This window comes from Labeo rohita, chromosome 16 (genome assembly GCF_022985175.1).
Source record: "Labeo rohita strain BAU-BD-2019 chromosome 16, IGBB_LRoh.1.0, whole genome shotgun sequence".
In the NCBI taxonomy this organism is placed as follows: domain Eukaryota; kingdom Metazoa; phylum Chordata; class Actinopteri; order Cypriniformes; family Cyprinidae; genus Labeo; species Labeo rohita.
This window is the reverse complement of record NC_066884.1, coordinates 18,034,154-18,048,073: the sequence shown is the minus strand read 5'-3', so window position 1 is coordinate 18,048,073 and position 13,920 is coordinate 18,034,154. Positions and strand designations below refer to the sequence as shown.

General features: G+C 36.1%; 2 protein-coding genes across 3 annotated transcripts in view; one reads left to right on the top strand and one right to left on the bottom strand.

Moving 5' to 3' along the window:
• Positions 1–86: 86 nt before the first annotated feature.
• sgk2b (serum/glucocorticoid regulated kinase 2b) lies at positions 87–5,506 on the bottom strand. Its single transcript, XM_051130976.1, has 12 exons — positions 4,512–5,506; positions 4,144–4,192; positions 3,744–3,798; positions 3,454–3,494; positions 3,313–3,370; positions 3,142–3,225; positions 2,925–3,056; positions 1,581–1,693; positions 1,258–1,477; positions 1,020–1,175; positions 836–925; positions 87–550 (listed from the first exon to the last, which is right to left on the bottom strand). Exons 1-12 carry the CDS (start codon positions 4,576–4,578, stop codon positions 401–403), a joined length of 1,215 nt encoding a protein of 404 aa, XP_050986933.1. The 5' UTR covers positions 4,579–5,506; the 3' UTR covers positions 87–400.
• A 4,372-nt stretch (positions 5,507–9,878) lies between these two features.
• Positions 9,879–13,920, top strand: part of ptpn3 (protein tyrosine phosphatase non-receptor type 3) — a 30,357-nt gene continuing 26,315 nt past the window's right edge. Inside the window, exon 1 of one of the 2 annotated variants that reach the window (XM_051130967.1) lies at positions 9,879–10,242. The gene's annotated coding sequence lies outside the window, so the exon portion shown is untranslated. Of the gene's footprint in view, positions 10,243–10,918; positions 10,997–13,920 lie in introns of those variants that run through there. The other variant, XM_051130968.1, reaches the window with a different exon arrangement.

The window sequence follows — 13,920 nt, the reverse complement described above, 5'->3', positions numbered from 1 at the left end:
TTTAATTGTTTACACTCATTCTTTTACGGTTTTCATCAAAAACACTTACCGATACCATCTTAATACTATACACAATTACATCAACATTAAGATTTAATGTTTATTCCATCTCACAACTTCTACAATCCAACATCTGATGCAACCTGTAGTCTCACTTCATCTCATCACAGCATTGTCAGAACACAACTAACCATTGTATTTCAGTATAAATATTATTTTTTATCAAATAGGTCTAAAAAAGGAATTAAATAACATATGAATGTTAAAAAACACAGTCACTTTGATAGAAACTTTGTAGTCATGTGCAAAAGCATTGGTCCAGCTAACATAAAAAATGAACTGTGCTATGGTGTTTGCTTAAGTTAGAAACATGTTCAGACAAAATGTCTATTGGTCAGTCTTAATGTCCACGAGTCAGTGAGAGAATGTTTTCATTGGTGTAGGTGAAGCCAGGAAAGGTTGCTCCGTACTCTTCACACGCTCCTAGCGACTGTGGAACAGGAAGTTCTGTAAACCGAGGGTCAATGTTTGTGAGGTCACCAGGGCCAGACTGTTGTAAACAAACAGAAATAATTTACATTTCATCTATATGAAATCATCTCCTGTGTAAGCACACCATGCCATTCCAAACCTGTAAGCATTTGTTTCTTTTGTGGAACACAAAGGAAGATATTATGAAGCATGTTTTTGTGCATACAGTGACAGTTAACAATGTGGACACCATTGAACTGTATTGTATGGACAAAACACCGGAGACATTGGGACATTTTTCTTTTGTGTTCCACATGTTCATTGTTAAGTGAACAATCCCTTTAACAACAATTAAAAAACTCACCATTAAGGGAACGTAAGGAGGAGGAATTTTCTTTGCAACAAGTTCATCCCAATGAATAGACGAGAAGAATGGATGAGACTGCAACTCGGCCTAAAAGCCAAAAAAGGGCAATATGACATTTAGCCACTCGCAAGACAAATGAATTCCAGATTGTTCGTGAATGTGTGTGTGCTTGTTGGGTTACCAGGTCACGTTTTGCTCCTAGTCTCTTGGCCCTGTCCCTGTTTAGCAGTCTCTTCAGCAGATCTCTGGCGGCACTAGACGCTCCGGCTTTTAATGCCAATGGCTGATAAATAATATTTCTGAGCATCTCAAGCCGATCTGCGTTGTAGAAAGGTGGCTGGAATGAGAAAGATCATGTGTAAAACACACCTCTCTGCCTGTATTATTTATTTAAATGAGCATTTGGTAGGTTTGTTTACCAGGCCATAGAGCATTTCATGAAGAACAGCTCCCAAACCCCACCAGTCCACAGTCCTGTCGTACTCCTTCTGCAGGAGAACTTCAGGTGCTAAGTACTCCGGCGTTCCACAAAAGGTTCTGGTGGTGTCACGTCCGCTCATTCTTTCCTTACACAAGCCGAAGTCAGTCAGAACCACATGACCTGCAGAGTCCAGCAGAATGTTTTCTGGTTTCAGGTCCCTGTGAGCATGTGAGAGAGACGGATTACTGCAAATCTGCTGAAAGTTAGTGTTCGTTTTGTTCTCGCTGAGCACATATGACTGATTTTTTAGAATGTTGGTACCTATAGACAATCTTCAGGGAGTGTAAGTATCCTAAAGCACAGGCCATCTCAGCAGCATAAAATCTGGCTCTGGGTTCTGCAAACACCCCCTCTCTCTGCAAATGGTAAAAGAGCTGCAAAAATAAAATAGACAATCATTTATACATGCAAATTTGTATTATTTGGATTTGCGACAAACACATAAACAAGTCCCCCTTGTTGTAAATGACTGCTTTAAAAGTTAAATTTCAGACAGACTAAATCAATAATGAATTAATTCCTTATATCCTATACATGCTTTATCACAACAATCTGGTTTTGTGAAGACTAAAAGACCTAGATAATGATTATTTTGTCATTAAAAATTCGAAAAATAATAATAAAGTGTGTGTTTACTGTTGTTCAAAAGTTTGGGACCAGTAAGACTTTTTTTTATTAAGTCGTTTTTTTAAAGAAGTCTTTTCTGCTCATTAAGGCTGCATTTATTTGATTAAAAATACAGAAAAAACAGTAATATTGTGAAATAATATTGCAGCTCGAAAGAGTGGTTTTCTAATTTAATATATGTTAAAACAGAATTTATTCCTATGATCAAAGCTGAATTTTCAGCATCATTATTCCAGTCTTCACTGTCACATAATCCTTCAGAAATCATTCTAATATGCTGATTTATTATTAATGTTGGAAGCATGTAATGAATAAAAAGTTAAAAAGAACAGCATTTATTCAAAATAGAAATCTTTTCTAACAATGTAAGTCTTTACTAGCATTTTTCATTTCTTTACTGAGCCTAAACTTTGAACGGTATTGTATATTGTTACAAAAGATTTATATTATAAATAAATGCTGCTCATTCGTCAAATAATCCTGAAAAAAATGTTGCAGGTTCCAAAAAAAAAATAAAAAATTGAAGCACAACTATTTCCAGTCATTATTTTATTATATTTCTCTCTTACACGTTGATAATAAATCCGCATATTAGAATGATTTCTGAGGGATCATGTGACACTTAAGACTGGAGTAATGGCTAATGAAAATTCAGCTTTGCATCACAGAAATAAATTATATTTTAAAGTATATTAAAATAGAAAACTGGTATTTTAATTTGCAATAATAATTCATAATATAACCTTTTTTTCTGTGTCTTTCATCAAATATACGAAAGTTTGATGAGCGAAAGAGAGTTTTTTTAAAAACTTTAAAAATCTTACTGATCCCAAACTTTTGAACGACAGTGTATATATGCATAACATAACATTTAGTTAAGTTATGTAGGTTAAAGTTTACTTTTTTTATAATTATTTGTAATTCTATTGGAATGTAATTCTATGGAATGCCCCTATTTACATAGCTAAGTAAACATACCTCTCCTCCACATGCATAGTCCAGCACTAGATAGAGTCTGTCCTTAGTCTGAAAACTGAAGTGGAGCTTCACCAGGAATGGATGATTGAGAGTCTTCAACAACACTCTGTGCTCACACATGACATTTCTTTCCTGTACAAAAAAAACAACTCAGTCAATACACAAAGACACATTATAAATCAAATAATTGTATCAACATACTCAAACAGTCACTCACCTCCTTCCTTGTCAAGATTATATGTTTCTGTAGAACTTTGACGGCATAATATTTGCCATTTTCCCTGTGTGTGGCCAAGAACACCTGAGCACAGACGATCAAGCAAAGATTCAAACAATATTCGCACATTAGAGAAATACAAAGCAGAGCGAGCCTCCTTAAACACGGTACCTTGCCAAAGCTTCCTGTCCCGATCACCTTCAAGTAGTCAAAATCAGCCGCTGATACCCTAAAATCATATTAAAATGAATATTTAGGTGTAATCGTATGTGTTTTTTTCCATATAGCCTGATATCAGAGCAGGTTGCTTACCCAGACTGTGACTCCTCCGTTTGTGGATTACTGTAACAAACCTGGGAGAGAGATCAGGGAGAGCTTGAGCAAGTCAGCAGCTTACTCCAGTGACATATGAAACCACAGCACATTCACTTCACTTCCTATTACATCTACAGATTACTGTAGTGTAGGTCAACCAGTACAGCAATTCAAATCAGTGCAGCTTGACCTTATGTTTCTTAAAGAGCTGAAGATCTTTTATTAACACCTTAAGTAAGATATTCCTAATTTCTACGTAGGCCCAGAACACACAAGCGGACACTTACAGCTGCGGCTCCTTCCTCCTCAGAAAGACTACCTTCAGGTCGCAAGAAATCCATCCTGGAATGAGAGAAATCATATCAAACGTTTTAGAAAAATGTTCTAGCTATATTCTCCAAAAACTGCCTCAGTGTCATCCAACACCTATGTAGCAGCACTTGGCTATTGGTTTCACTTTGGAATGTTACTATAAGTAGGTCATGGTCTTAAAGTACACTGGTGGTCAATCTGTAATGACATTGCAGTGCAAAGGACTTTAGTCATTCCTCGATTTTTCAGCTGATCCTTACAGAAAATAATGAAATAATGACTCAATATTCCGAACTCTGCCCTGGAGTACATAGAAAGCCGTGAGATGCTTTACTTTTAGCTCACGCAATGGAAAATAATGACTAGGAAACTCACTGTCGATAGATAGGGTGGCTGGATCGAAGCTTCTTGTCCTTAATTAAAGCTGAAAAAAATAAAGTATAACTTTTAATTAGTGGAATATCTACATAGAGTGGACACAGATCAAACTTTATAGGAAATTTCATATATTTATATACATATTAAATCTTAATTTTACATCTGTACATTTGAAAAAGAATACAATTTCTATTGTAGATAGAGTACATTTAGATCAAATAAATGATAGATATAGTACATTTAGATACATTTTTTTTCAAATATTTCATTTTTTGTGGCAAATTCGTTGTGTTATGTCTGACCCCAAATTTAAAGATGTCTCTTCTTAATAAAGTTTGAAGAATATCCAAAATATTTGGGCTTACCTGTAAAATATGAAACGATCCCTTTCATTTTTGCGTAAGTGACGGGACTTTTAGCCTTTTTCACCATGTTGTCGACGAGAAGGACAGTCCCGGTTGCCAGCTGTTACTTGTGAGTCCGTCGGTAGTCTGCTATCTTACCGGTCAGTTCTGGTTGAGCGCTGCCTCATGAGGGGAACCGTGACCGGCTATTTTTTGCAGGACACGTGGTCCCTCCCAAAAGCTGTGACGCTACTACGCCCGTTATTTGACAGATACGACTCTTGGCTTGATTGGACAGCGCCTCATTGGTTCCTCTCTCTCTTTAACATAATGTCTGATACCATATATTCCATAAAGTCTGAAGCCAGATGAAATATAAAACGTTGTAAACAACATTTCAGTTGCCAAAAACGTTCCAAAGCTGTTAGAGCGCGCTAAATGGACGCTGACGAAGGTAGTAACTATAGCAACATTGAACGATATCGTATTGAACGTAAATTTGCACAATATTATTTGCTCGAGAAGAACCTCAGCTTCTCGCTAAAAAATTACTGACAGAACATACATTTCAATTTTTGTCTTTGTACAGTTCACACTCTACTATCATTGGCTCATAGTAGATTTAGCTAAAAGAGGATTTCATAATGTGGTTGGAGAGTTTCATAACTGTTCTTGGATAGCTAACTATATCCTGCTTTTTGATACCTAAGGGGGAACCCTCATCAACCTGTCCAGGCTCTTGATAAATTAAAACTTCTCTTATTGCCATGTTGGCATGTCGGGCCTCTCAATGAGCTGTCTTTACAGGTTATATAACAGATGCCTGCTTGTCACCACAGCCAAATGCACAAACACAAACACACAGAAACATTAATGCTCATGCGTTTGACATTAATGCCGCAAATGAACATTAAAATTCAATGAGAACAACAGTTGATGATAAACAAGCACAGGATGCTATACTTGCATACAGAGGTATAACACTAAAGAATGGTTTATGTACTGTAATATGAAGCATGAAGCACAAGTGATAGATTATTCGATTATATTAGATTAATGCTAGACTAGATAGATGAAAGGGTGAGGGAAGTGAAAATGTGTGAGACGTGTGAAGACTGTCATGAATGTTATTTCATACTGTTTATGGTACACAGTTAGGGTTAGGGTCAGGGTCAGGGTTCATGTCAGTGTGAGTTTAAAACAACTTTTGACCTTTGAAATGGGAAACCTTATGCCTCTCAATCTTGAAAGGAAATTGTAGTAAAATGATGTCATAGGTTTTATTACAGCACAAACTAATTCTTAATTTCACTTTCGTCAGTCGCCAGTCAAATATATTTTGCAGTACTGTATGACTTTGACCAATCTGAAGACCAATAAAAGCAAGAAGAGAAATTAAAATAAACGTTTACCTAAGGAAACCTACAATAAAAGTACCTAAAATAAGAGAAGATTTGCAGATTAATAATATTGAAAATGTTTTTTTGTTTTTTTTTGCTGTTGATAGACCAGTTGTTTTCTGTGGTCTATTATGTATTTCTTTTTTTTAAAATTATAAAAATATTTTAAAAATTTAAATTTTAAAAATTTTAAATTTTAAAATATTTTTTAAATATATAATTTTTTTATTCATATTTTGTGTGTACCACCCCAATGCCTTTTTTTTTTTTGTCTGAAAGTGTGTGAACCACATTTGGTTTTTCTAAATATGAGAGACATACAGTACCAGTCAAAAGTTTTTGAACACTAACATTTTTAATGTTTTTTGAAGAATTATCTTCTGCTCACCAAGCCTGCATTTATTTGATCTGAAGTACAGCAAAACATATTTTGAAATATTTTTACCATTTAAAATAAGTTTTCTATTTGAATATATTTTAAAATGTAATTTATTCATGTGATCCAAGCCACATTTTCACCATCATTACTCCAGCTGTCAAGTGTCACATGATTCTTCAGAAATCATTCTAATATGCTGATTCGCTGCTGAAGAAACATTTATTATGATTATTATTAGAAATATTTAAAACTCATTTTTAAAATTATATTTTTGGGGGGAATAAATTACAGAATATGTTTTTAGCAAGGATGCTTTAAATTGATCAAAAGTGATGATAAAGGTATTTATAATGTTATAAAAGATTTTTATTTCAGATAAATGCTGTTCTTCTGAACTTTCTATTCATCAAATAAATCTGAGAAAATTCTACTTCATTGTTTTCAACATAATAATAATAAATGTTTTTTGAGCAGCAAATCAGGATATCTGGATGATTTCTGAAGGATCATGTGACTGGAGTAATGATGCTACAAATTCAGCTTTGAAATCATAGGAATAAATTACATTTTAAAATTGAGTTATTTTAAATAGTAAAAACTCTTACAAAATGTTAGTTTTTTTTTTTTGTACTTTTGATCAAATAAATCCAGGCTTGGTGAGCAAAATGAAAAATCTTACTGTTCAAAAACTTTTGACTGGTAGTGTAAATGTATCAAGGTAGTGTACAACAATCAAGTTGCTTGCCTAAAACCCAAACAAATATCTCAATTTTTTTTTAATAATCCACTGAGATTTGTAATGTTTGACATTTTTAACTACCTTGTAGTTGCTTTGAAATACCACATAGGTGGGCAATACCCGATAATTTATTAAAGCTCTACCTTCCAAGAAATTCACTGATCTCTCTGACGTCACAGAGGGGTGGGCATATAGAGAAATCTATATTTAACAAGCAAAAGGTTAAGGGACAGTCAGCCCTGATTAGTTTCTGAATCAGAAAGATGACACTAGAACACTCAAATACCCCCTACACACACTGATCCATGTATCTTTGTCAAATTACCTCATAGTTTCTCATTGGGAGACACAGTTAACAATCTAGAAACAAAGGGTGAATGATCTGGTGGCCACCCACACACATTTGTCAGAACTAATAAAATTTCACACTGTAGCTGTGGCACATCCCAAATCAACTTAATGCCTGATCACAGCCACAGGAGGTGCCTCATTTAAGCGGTCTTAAACATGTTGTCATATTGAGCTACACTAATACATTTGCACAAGACCCTCAGTAACGTCATTGTAGATTTTTTTTAAATCTATACTCTAAAAAGTGCTGGGTTATTGTTTGACCCAAATGCTGGGTTCAGCCTGCTGGGTCATTTTATTGGGTTGTTTTTAATCATTTTAGCCAGTTGCTGGGTAGTTTATCTGTAACTGCCCAGCTGCTGGGTTGAGCCTGTCTCGGACAAAACAATCCAGCTGCTGAGTAACAGTCAGAGAATGGGCTTTATTGCGTCCTGTACAGGAGAGAGCGGTTCTCAGCGCCACTGATTTTATGCACTTCTTCAGCGAAATAAAGGTTTATATACATTTTATTTCATTTGTAAAGTCTTTACTGTGCTGTAAATTATATTATTTTACACAACGCAACATGCAAGGACGAGATGTCATTTTGCATGATGGAAACACGTTTTGCCTTGCTTAACATAAACTGGTTTTATTGTTATAATACTGAATTTAATTTAATTTGATGTCAAAATCTGTTCTCTAATCTCAATACTGTTTGTTTATGGGCAGGTTATGGAGTCAGTTACGGTATCTTTCAGCTACGATGAAAACGCAAGGCGGCGGTCTAACGTTCATACTTCCCCCGGCAAACAGCAGCCCATCACTGGCTTAGGCCCTGTTTACACTAGTGCATTTTCATTTTAAAATGGCATTGTAAAAAATGAAAACAATCCTCGTCTACACTGGTGTTTTGCCACTGCATTTCAGAAACAATCTCTGTTTACACTACACAACCGAAAACACGTCACATGATCGTTTTCAGAAGTCTCAGTTTTGGTCCGTTTACACTGAAACACAACCCAGAGTTTTCAAACTAAGGCTGCGTTTACATGAGTGCGCTTTTGTTTTAAAATGCATAATTTTTACGGTTACCCCTGTCATTTACACTACTCCAGCGTTTTTGACCATCAAAAACGGAGACTTTAGAAATTCTCAAAATTTTAAAAATGCTGCAGACCCCCTTTTAGTTTGAAAACTCCGGAGTTGCGTTTTAGTGTAAATTGGTGTGGCTGCCCACATTCTCTCGGCGGATCCGTGACAAATGTGTAAACAATAGCATCATGCTCATTATTGTATGCATTGATACTGAACATAGCAAAAGTTATGTGTTTTAAAGCGAAAACGCACTAGTGTAAATGCAGCTTTAGATTTCGCCAACACACTGGCATGAGAGTGACATGAAGTGATGACAGAAAGTAGTTGAATACAGTAAAATTAAAATGCAACTTTTAAATGTTAAACTTATGTCTAAAATGCTTGTTAAATGAGTTTAAATGTTTGCAATATTGTAAACTATGCTGTATTCACCCAAATAAATTCAATTTGTCTTATGTTTTTGTCAGTGTGTTCTTGCTTAATAATAAATGTTCATCTTTTGATCACTGTTGCCTCTATAATTCTGTGTGATTTTTAATTTCCAGCCCATTTTAAGCCAGCAATATAATAATTTTTAAACACGAGTTAACTTACTTAAAACAACCCAGCATGTTGGGTAAAATATTTAACCTAATCAGCTGGGTCAAAATAACCCAGCACGTGTTCTGTCCAGTATTAACCCAGCACTAGGTTGCCAAATAACCCAGGTTGGGTTGTTTTTAACCCAGCATTTTTTAGAGCAGGGGTGCCCAACCCTGTTCCTGTATATCTACCTTCCTGCAGAGTTTAGTTCCAACCTTAATCAAACACACCTGTTTGTAATTATCAAGTGCTCCTTCAGATCCTAATTAGTTGGTTCAGGCGTGTTTGATCTTGGTTGGAGCTGAACTCTGCAAGAAGGTAGATCTCTAGGAACAGGGTTGAGCACACCTGTTTTAGAGTGTAAGCTGCTTGTTTTGCAATACCATAAACACACTGTGGCTAAATGTTGATCTTTAATTTCTTAAAATCTCTTGGGTACATGAGAAATCCAAAAAACACGAATAGCGGCTCAAATTTTGTTCCTATGGCCCAACTTGTAATAAACTCACTTATCATGAGCAAAAGCTCCTTTAATTCCCATTTGGAGTCATTTGTCTATACCACCCCCATGACAACCCTGAGGGTCATCTGCCTGTTTTCTGAACGTAGTAGGTTTAAACTGATCCAGCAGGTCTCCCAGCCTGACCAAACTGGTGTTTAGCAGGGCTGCCAGCGGGTCTCCCACCCGGATTAGCTGAAGGGCGCCTAAAAAGCATTTAAAACCAGCCTGCCCAGGCTGGAAGACCAGTTTGCACGCAGTTTTTCTGGACTCACGTGTGCTGTGTTGACTCAAGGGAGGCAGCGCCCTAAACCGGCGGGCACACGCACCTGAGACTGCGCGCACCCGTTGGAATTCCTGAGAGTTAACGCACAACACGAATCACGCCTAGAAATCAAGGCTCGTGTGAACTCGGAAGTGTCCATACATGGGTTGACAATCACATGCACATCATGAATTCTGTGAAACGTGTGTTGTAATCACACTATCAGTAAGAAGGGAAACATAATAACAATACACTTGCTACAAGTTCACGGTAAATCTCAAACTCGTGGTCAGCGCAGTGACGCCGTGATTGCCCGAAGGAACCCGGAGGAAAAAAAAACATAATCCGGAAGTTTACCGACACCTGCAACCATGATCGCCTTAACATGGAAAGTTTTCTCTCATCACGGGAACTATAAGCACCTCTAGCATCGCAGAGACGTTGACATCACCTCAAGCAGGTAACTTTCTGACGCTTTTCTGTGCTGTGGGAATGTCCCGTTTGGACTCCAGATTTGTGGGCTGAAAAGGAAAATGCCAAATGATGTCTATTTGGCTTTAAAAACAACAAATCTGCTAACTCCTAGATGGTTCTTAATAGAAATCGCGATAAAGTTCCGAAACTTGTTTCGCTTAATATGAAACATTTATGTTGGAGAAGGGCTGTCTGTTCGGCGGTTCTGCTCGTTCGGTTTCGTGACAGTTCGGTTCTGATATTTGCTCGGGCTCGGGCTCTGTCAGATCAGCGTGGACTTGAGTCAGAAATGTAAGACGTCACACCCAGAAAAGCCCGTCTCTTATACAGAAACTTTCAGCTGTTTCTCGCGTTGAAATGTCCAGTGTTGCTATTGTGCTTTAAATACTTAACTTTACCGTATTTACAGTCTGACAGGCCTTTGTTTTAAGTATGGTCTAAAGTAATTATACTTCCTACCTCGTAAATGTCGCGTCTCTCAAAAATGAGCTCAAGCGTGTAGCGCTTTCCAAACTAGGCTACTGGTAAACATTAACTTTTAATGCTCGCCCCACCGTTTCCAAACGTGTGAGTGAAAGACTGTATACTTAGATATCTAAAGTTTGTTTTATTTTGTAAGAAAGTGAGAGAGAACTTGCTAAACGTCTACATTTTGTGTTACTATAATTTCCATAGTTTCAGAGATATAACTAATGCAAATACAGAAGAATTACAGAGAGCGCCCAGGATCAGGAACTGAGGTAAGATCTGAAAATAAAAGAGTGATTTCATGTTGCTTAATTTGAAATGGCTACAAGCTCTTAACATGAATTGTCACAAAGTTGGTATCAAATAACATGGTATTGCCACAGGTCTGTCAAATTCACTGCCTCTCTCTCCCACCCTTTCTCTCTCTCGAATTACAAAGTACTTTATTGACATGAATGTTTTGCATACAATACTGCCAAAGCACCAACACACTGTATATACAGTCAAGCTTCTCTAATGTTAAATTTACACTCTGAATGTGGAACAGAAGTGCTTCTGAAGTGACCAGTGTTTTTACATAGACTGTTTAGTTCTGCTTAGGGGTGGTAGAAAAGCATTTAGACCGCAATTACAGCTGCATACTTTGATATTAGGGTTGAGGTGGGTTAGAGCAGTCCCTTTTTTGTCTGGCTCTTGCGCAGCACCATGTCTTTACACTGAATTTTGAGCAGAAACAGAGGAGCCCTAATTTGATGTCAAGATGCCTTAAAGAGTTAGTTCACCCAAAAATGAAAATTGTGTCATTAATTATTTACCGTCATGTCATTCTAAAACTGTAAGATCTTCGTTCATCTTTAGAACATAAGTATTTTTAATCAAAAGATATTTTTGATGAAATCCGACAGCTTTCTGACCCTGCATAGACAGCAACACAACTGACACGTTCAAGGCCAAGTAAGGTGGTAAGGATATTGTTAAAATAGTCCATGTGACATCAGTGGTTAACCCTTAATTTTATGAAGTTATGAGAATAGTTTTTGTGCACAAAAAAAACAAAAATAACGACTTTATTCCAAGTTGAATAAGGTTGAATGACTGATGTCACATGGACTATTTTAATGATGTCCTTTTCTGGGCCTTAAACGTGTCAGTTGTGTTGCTGTATATGCAGGGTCAGAAAGTTCTTAGATTTAATCAAAAATGAACTAAGGTCTTAACGGTTTCAGAATGACATGAGGGTGAGTAATTAATGACACAATTTTCATTTTTCTGTGAACTGTCTCTTTAAATAAGAACATACCCTAGTCTTACGCCAAATTTACATGGCAAAGGTGGCACAAAAGAGCTTCTGAAGTGGAACTGTAGTGTCTTTACACAGATTGTTTAATATTGATCAGAGGTAGCACAAATGCATTAACACAGTATTTACAACTGTATATTGTGAGTTATAAAACGGATAGTTACAGTCCTTGATTCTGATTGGTTGAGCCACGTTCTAAGCTGTTGTTAATTACATTACAAAAATACACCTTTGTTTACTTTTGCGTGTTGCTCGACAACCACTTTGTTGCAGCCACAAGCGTTTCTGAGGAACTACATTGTTTGGGCGAAGAGTATTGTTTTTATTAATATCATTACACTTTATTTGCTCTGTTTTATTTTGTGAAACCTCACTGCGTATATGGAATAACCGTTTTACAAACGCAATAAGTCCCGTGAAGCTGTGGTTTACAGGGAATTTATAACAGCTAAGGGTACCCCACTTCGTGTCATGCCTAACAACACCCCTTAGCTGTTATAAATTCACTGTAAACCACGACTTCTTGGGGCTTATTGCTTTAATTAGGGGCGAAGGTGGGTCAAAGCAGGCATAATTTAGGCTTTTATGCTGCATCATACACTACCAGTCAAAAGTTTTTGAACAGTAAGATTTTTTATGTTTTTTAAGGAAGTCTCTTCTGCTCACCAAGCCTGAATTTATTTGCAATTTTGAAATATTATTTACAATTTAAATCTGTTTTCTATTTGAATATATTTCAAAATGTAATTATTTCCTGTGATTTCAAAGCTGAGTTTTTGGTATCATTACTAGTCACATGATCCCTAGAGATGAAATTACTCTAATATTCTGATTTGCTGCTCAAAAAACATTTATTATTATTATGTTGAAAACTCCAGAGTAGATTTTTTTTTCAGGTTTTTCTGATGAATAGAAAGTTCAAAAGAACAGCATTTATCTAAAATAGAAATCTTTTGCAACAGTAATCTTTAGGAAATAGAAACCTTTTGTTTCTTTAACCACAAATCGGCATATTAGTATAATTCCTTAAGGATTATGTGACACTGAAGACTGGAGTAATGATGCTGAAAATTTAGCTCTGATCACAGGAATAAATTAGATTTTAAAATATATTAAAATAGAAAGCAGTTATTTCAAATAGTAAAAATATTTCAAAATTTGACTGCTTTTGCTGTACTTTGGATCAAAAAAATGCAGGCTTGGTAAAAAGAAGAGACTTCTTGAAATCTTACTGTTCAAAAACTTTTGACTGGTAGTGTATCTTTGTACTGAATTTTAAGCAGGCACAGATCAGAAATAACTTTTCGTTTTTACATACAGCTACTTATAAAGATTATAAATTACAGCTATTTTTCTGCGTTTCAATGTAGTATTGAAAAACATTGCTTACTTTGTGTTGTTTTAACAAATGGACAGAATAACATAAAAATACGCAATGTACAAAACAATATGCACTTTCCACAAGACTAATGAACATTAAGTCACTGTTGTACCGACATTGAATAAACTAGTGTGTTTGAGATCAAAGCTGGTTTCAATATAAATTTGGCTGTGACAGATGTATGAATGTCCTCCCCCCTAACATTTGCATTCAATCACTTTTTAACAGTGTAGGAAAATAAAGGAAAGCAGTTTTTCAGTATATTTCACTCTTTTACTATGACTTTTAAGAAAGTTAAGAAAGTAGGAGAAAGTCTTTCTCTGTCTCGGGCTTAACAGTGAAACTCTTTTTTGCTCTTTCTTGTCTCTTTGGGTAGTAAAATAGCCCACATTCCTGGCCTGCACTGGGAGGAGAAAAGAAGAGTGTGAAAAACAATGCAAGAACATGTTTAGACCTAGAGAGTGTGACTGAGTGTCTAAGTGTATGAGGTACAGAAAAGGATGAGTAAGAGAGAG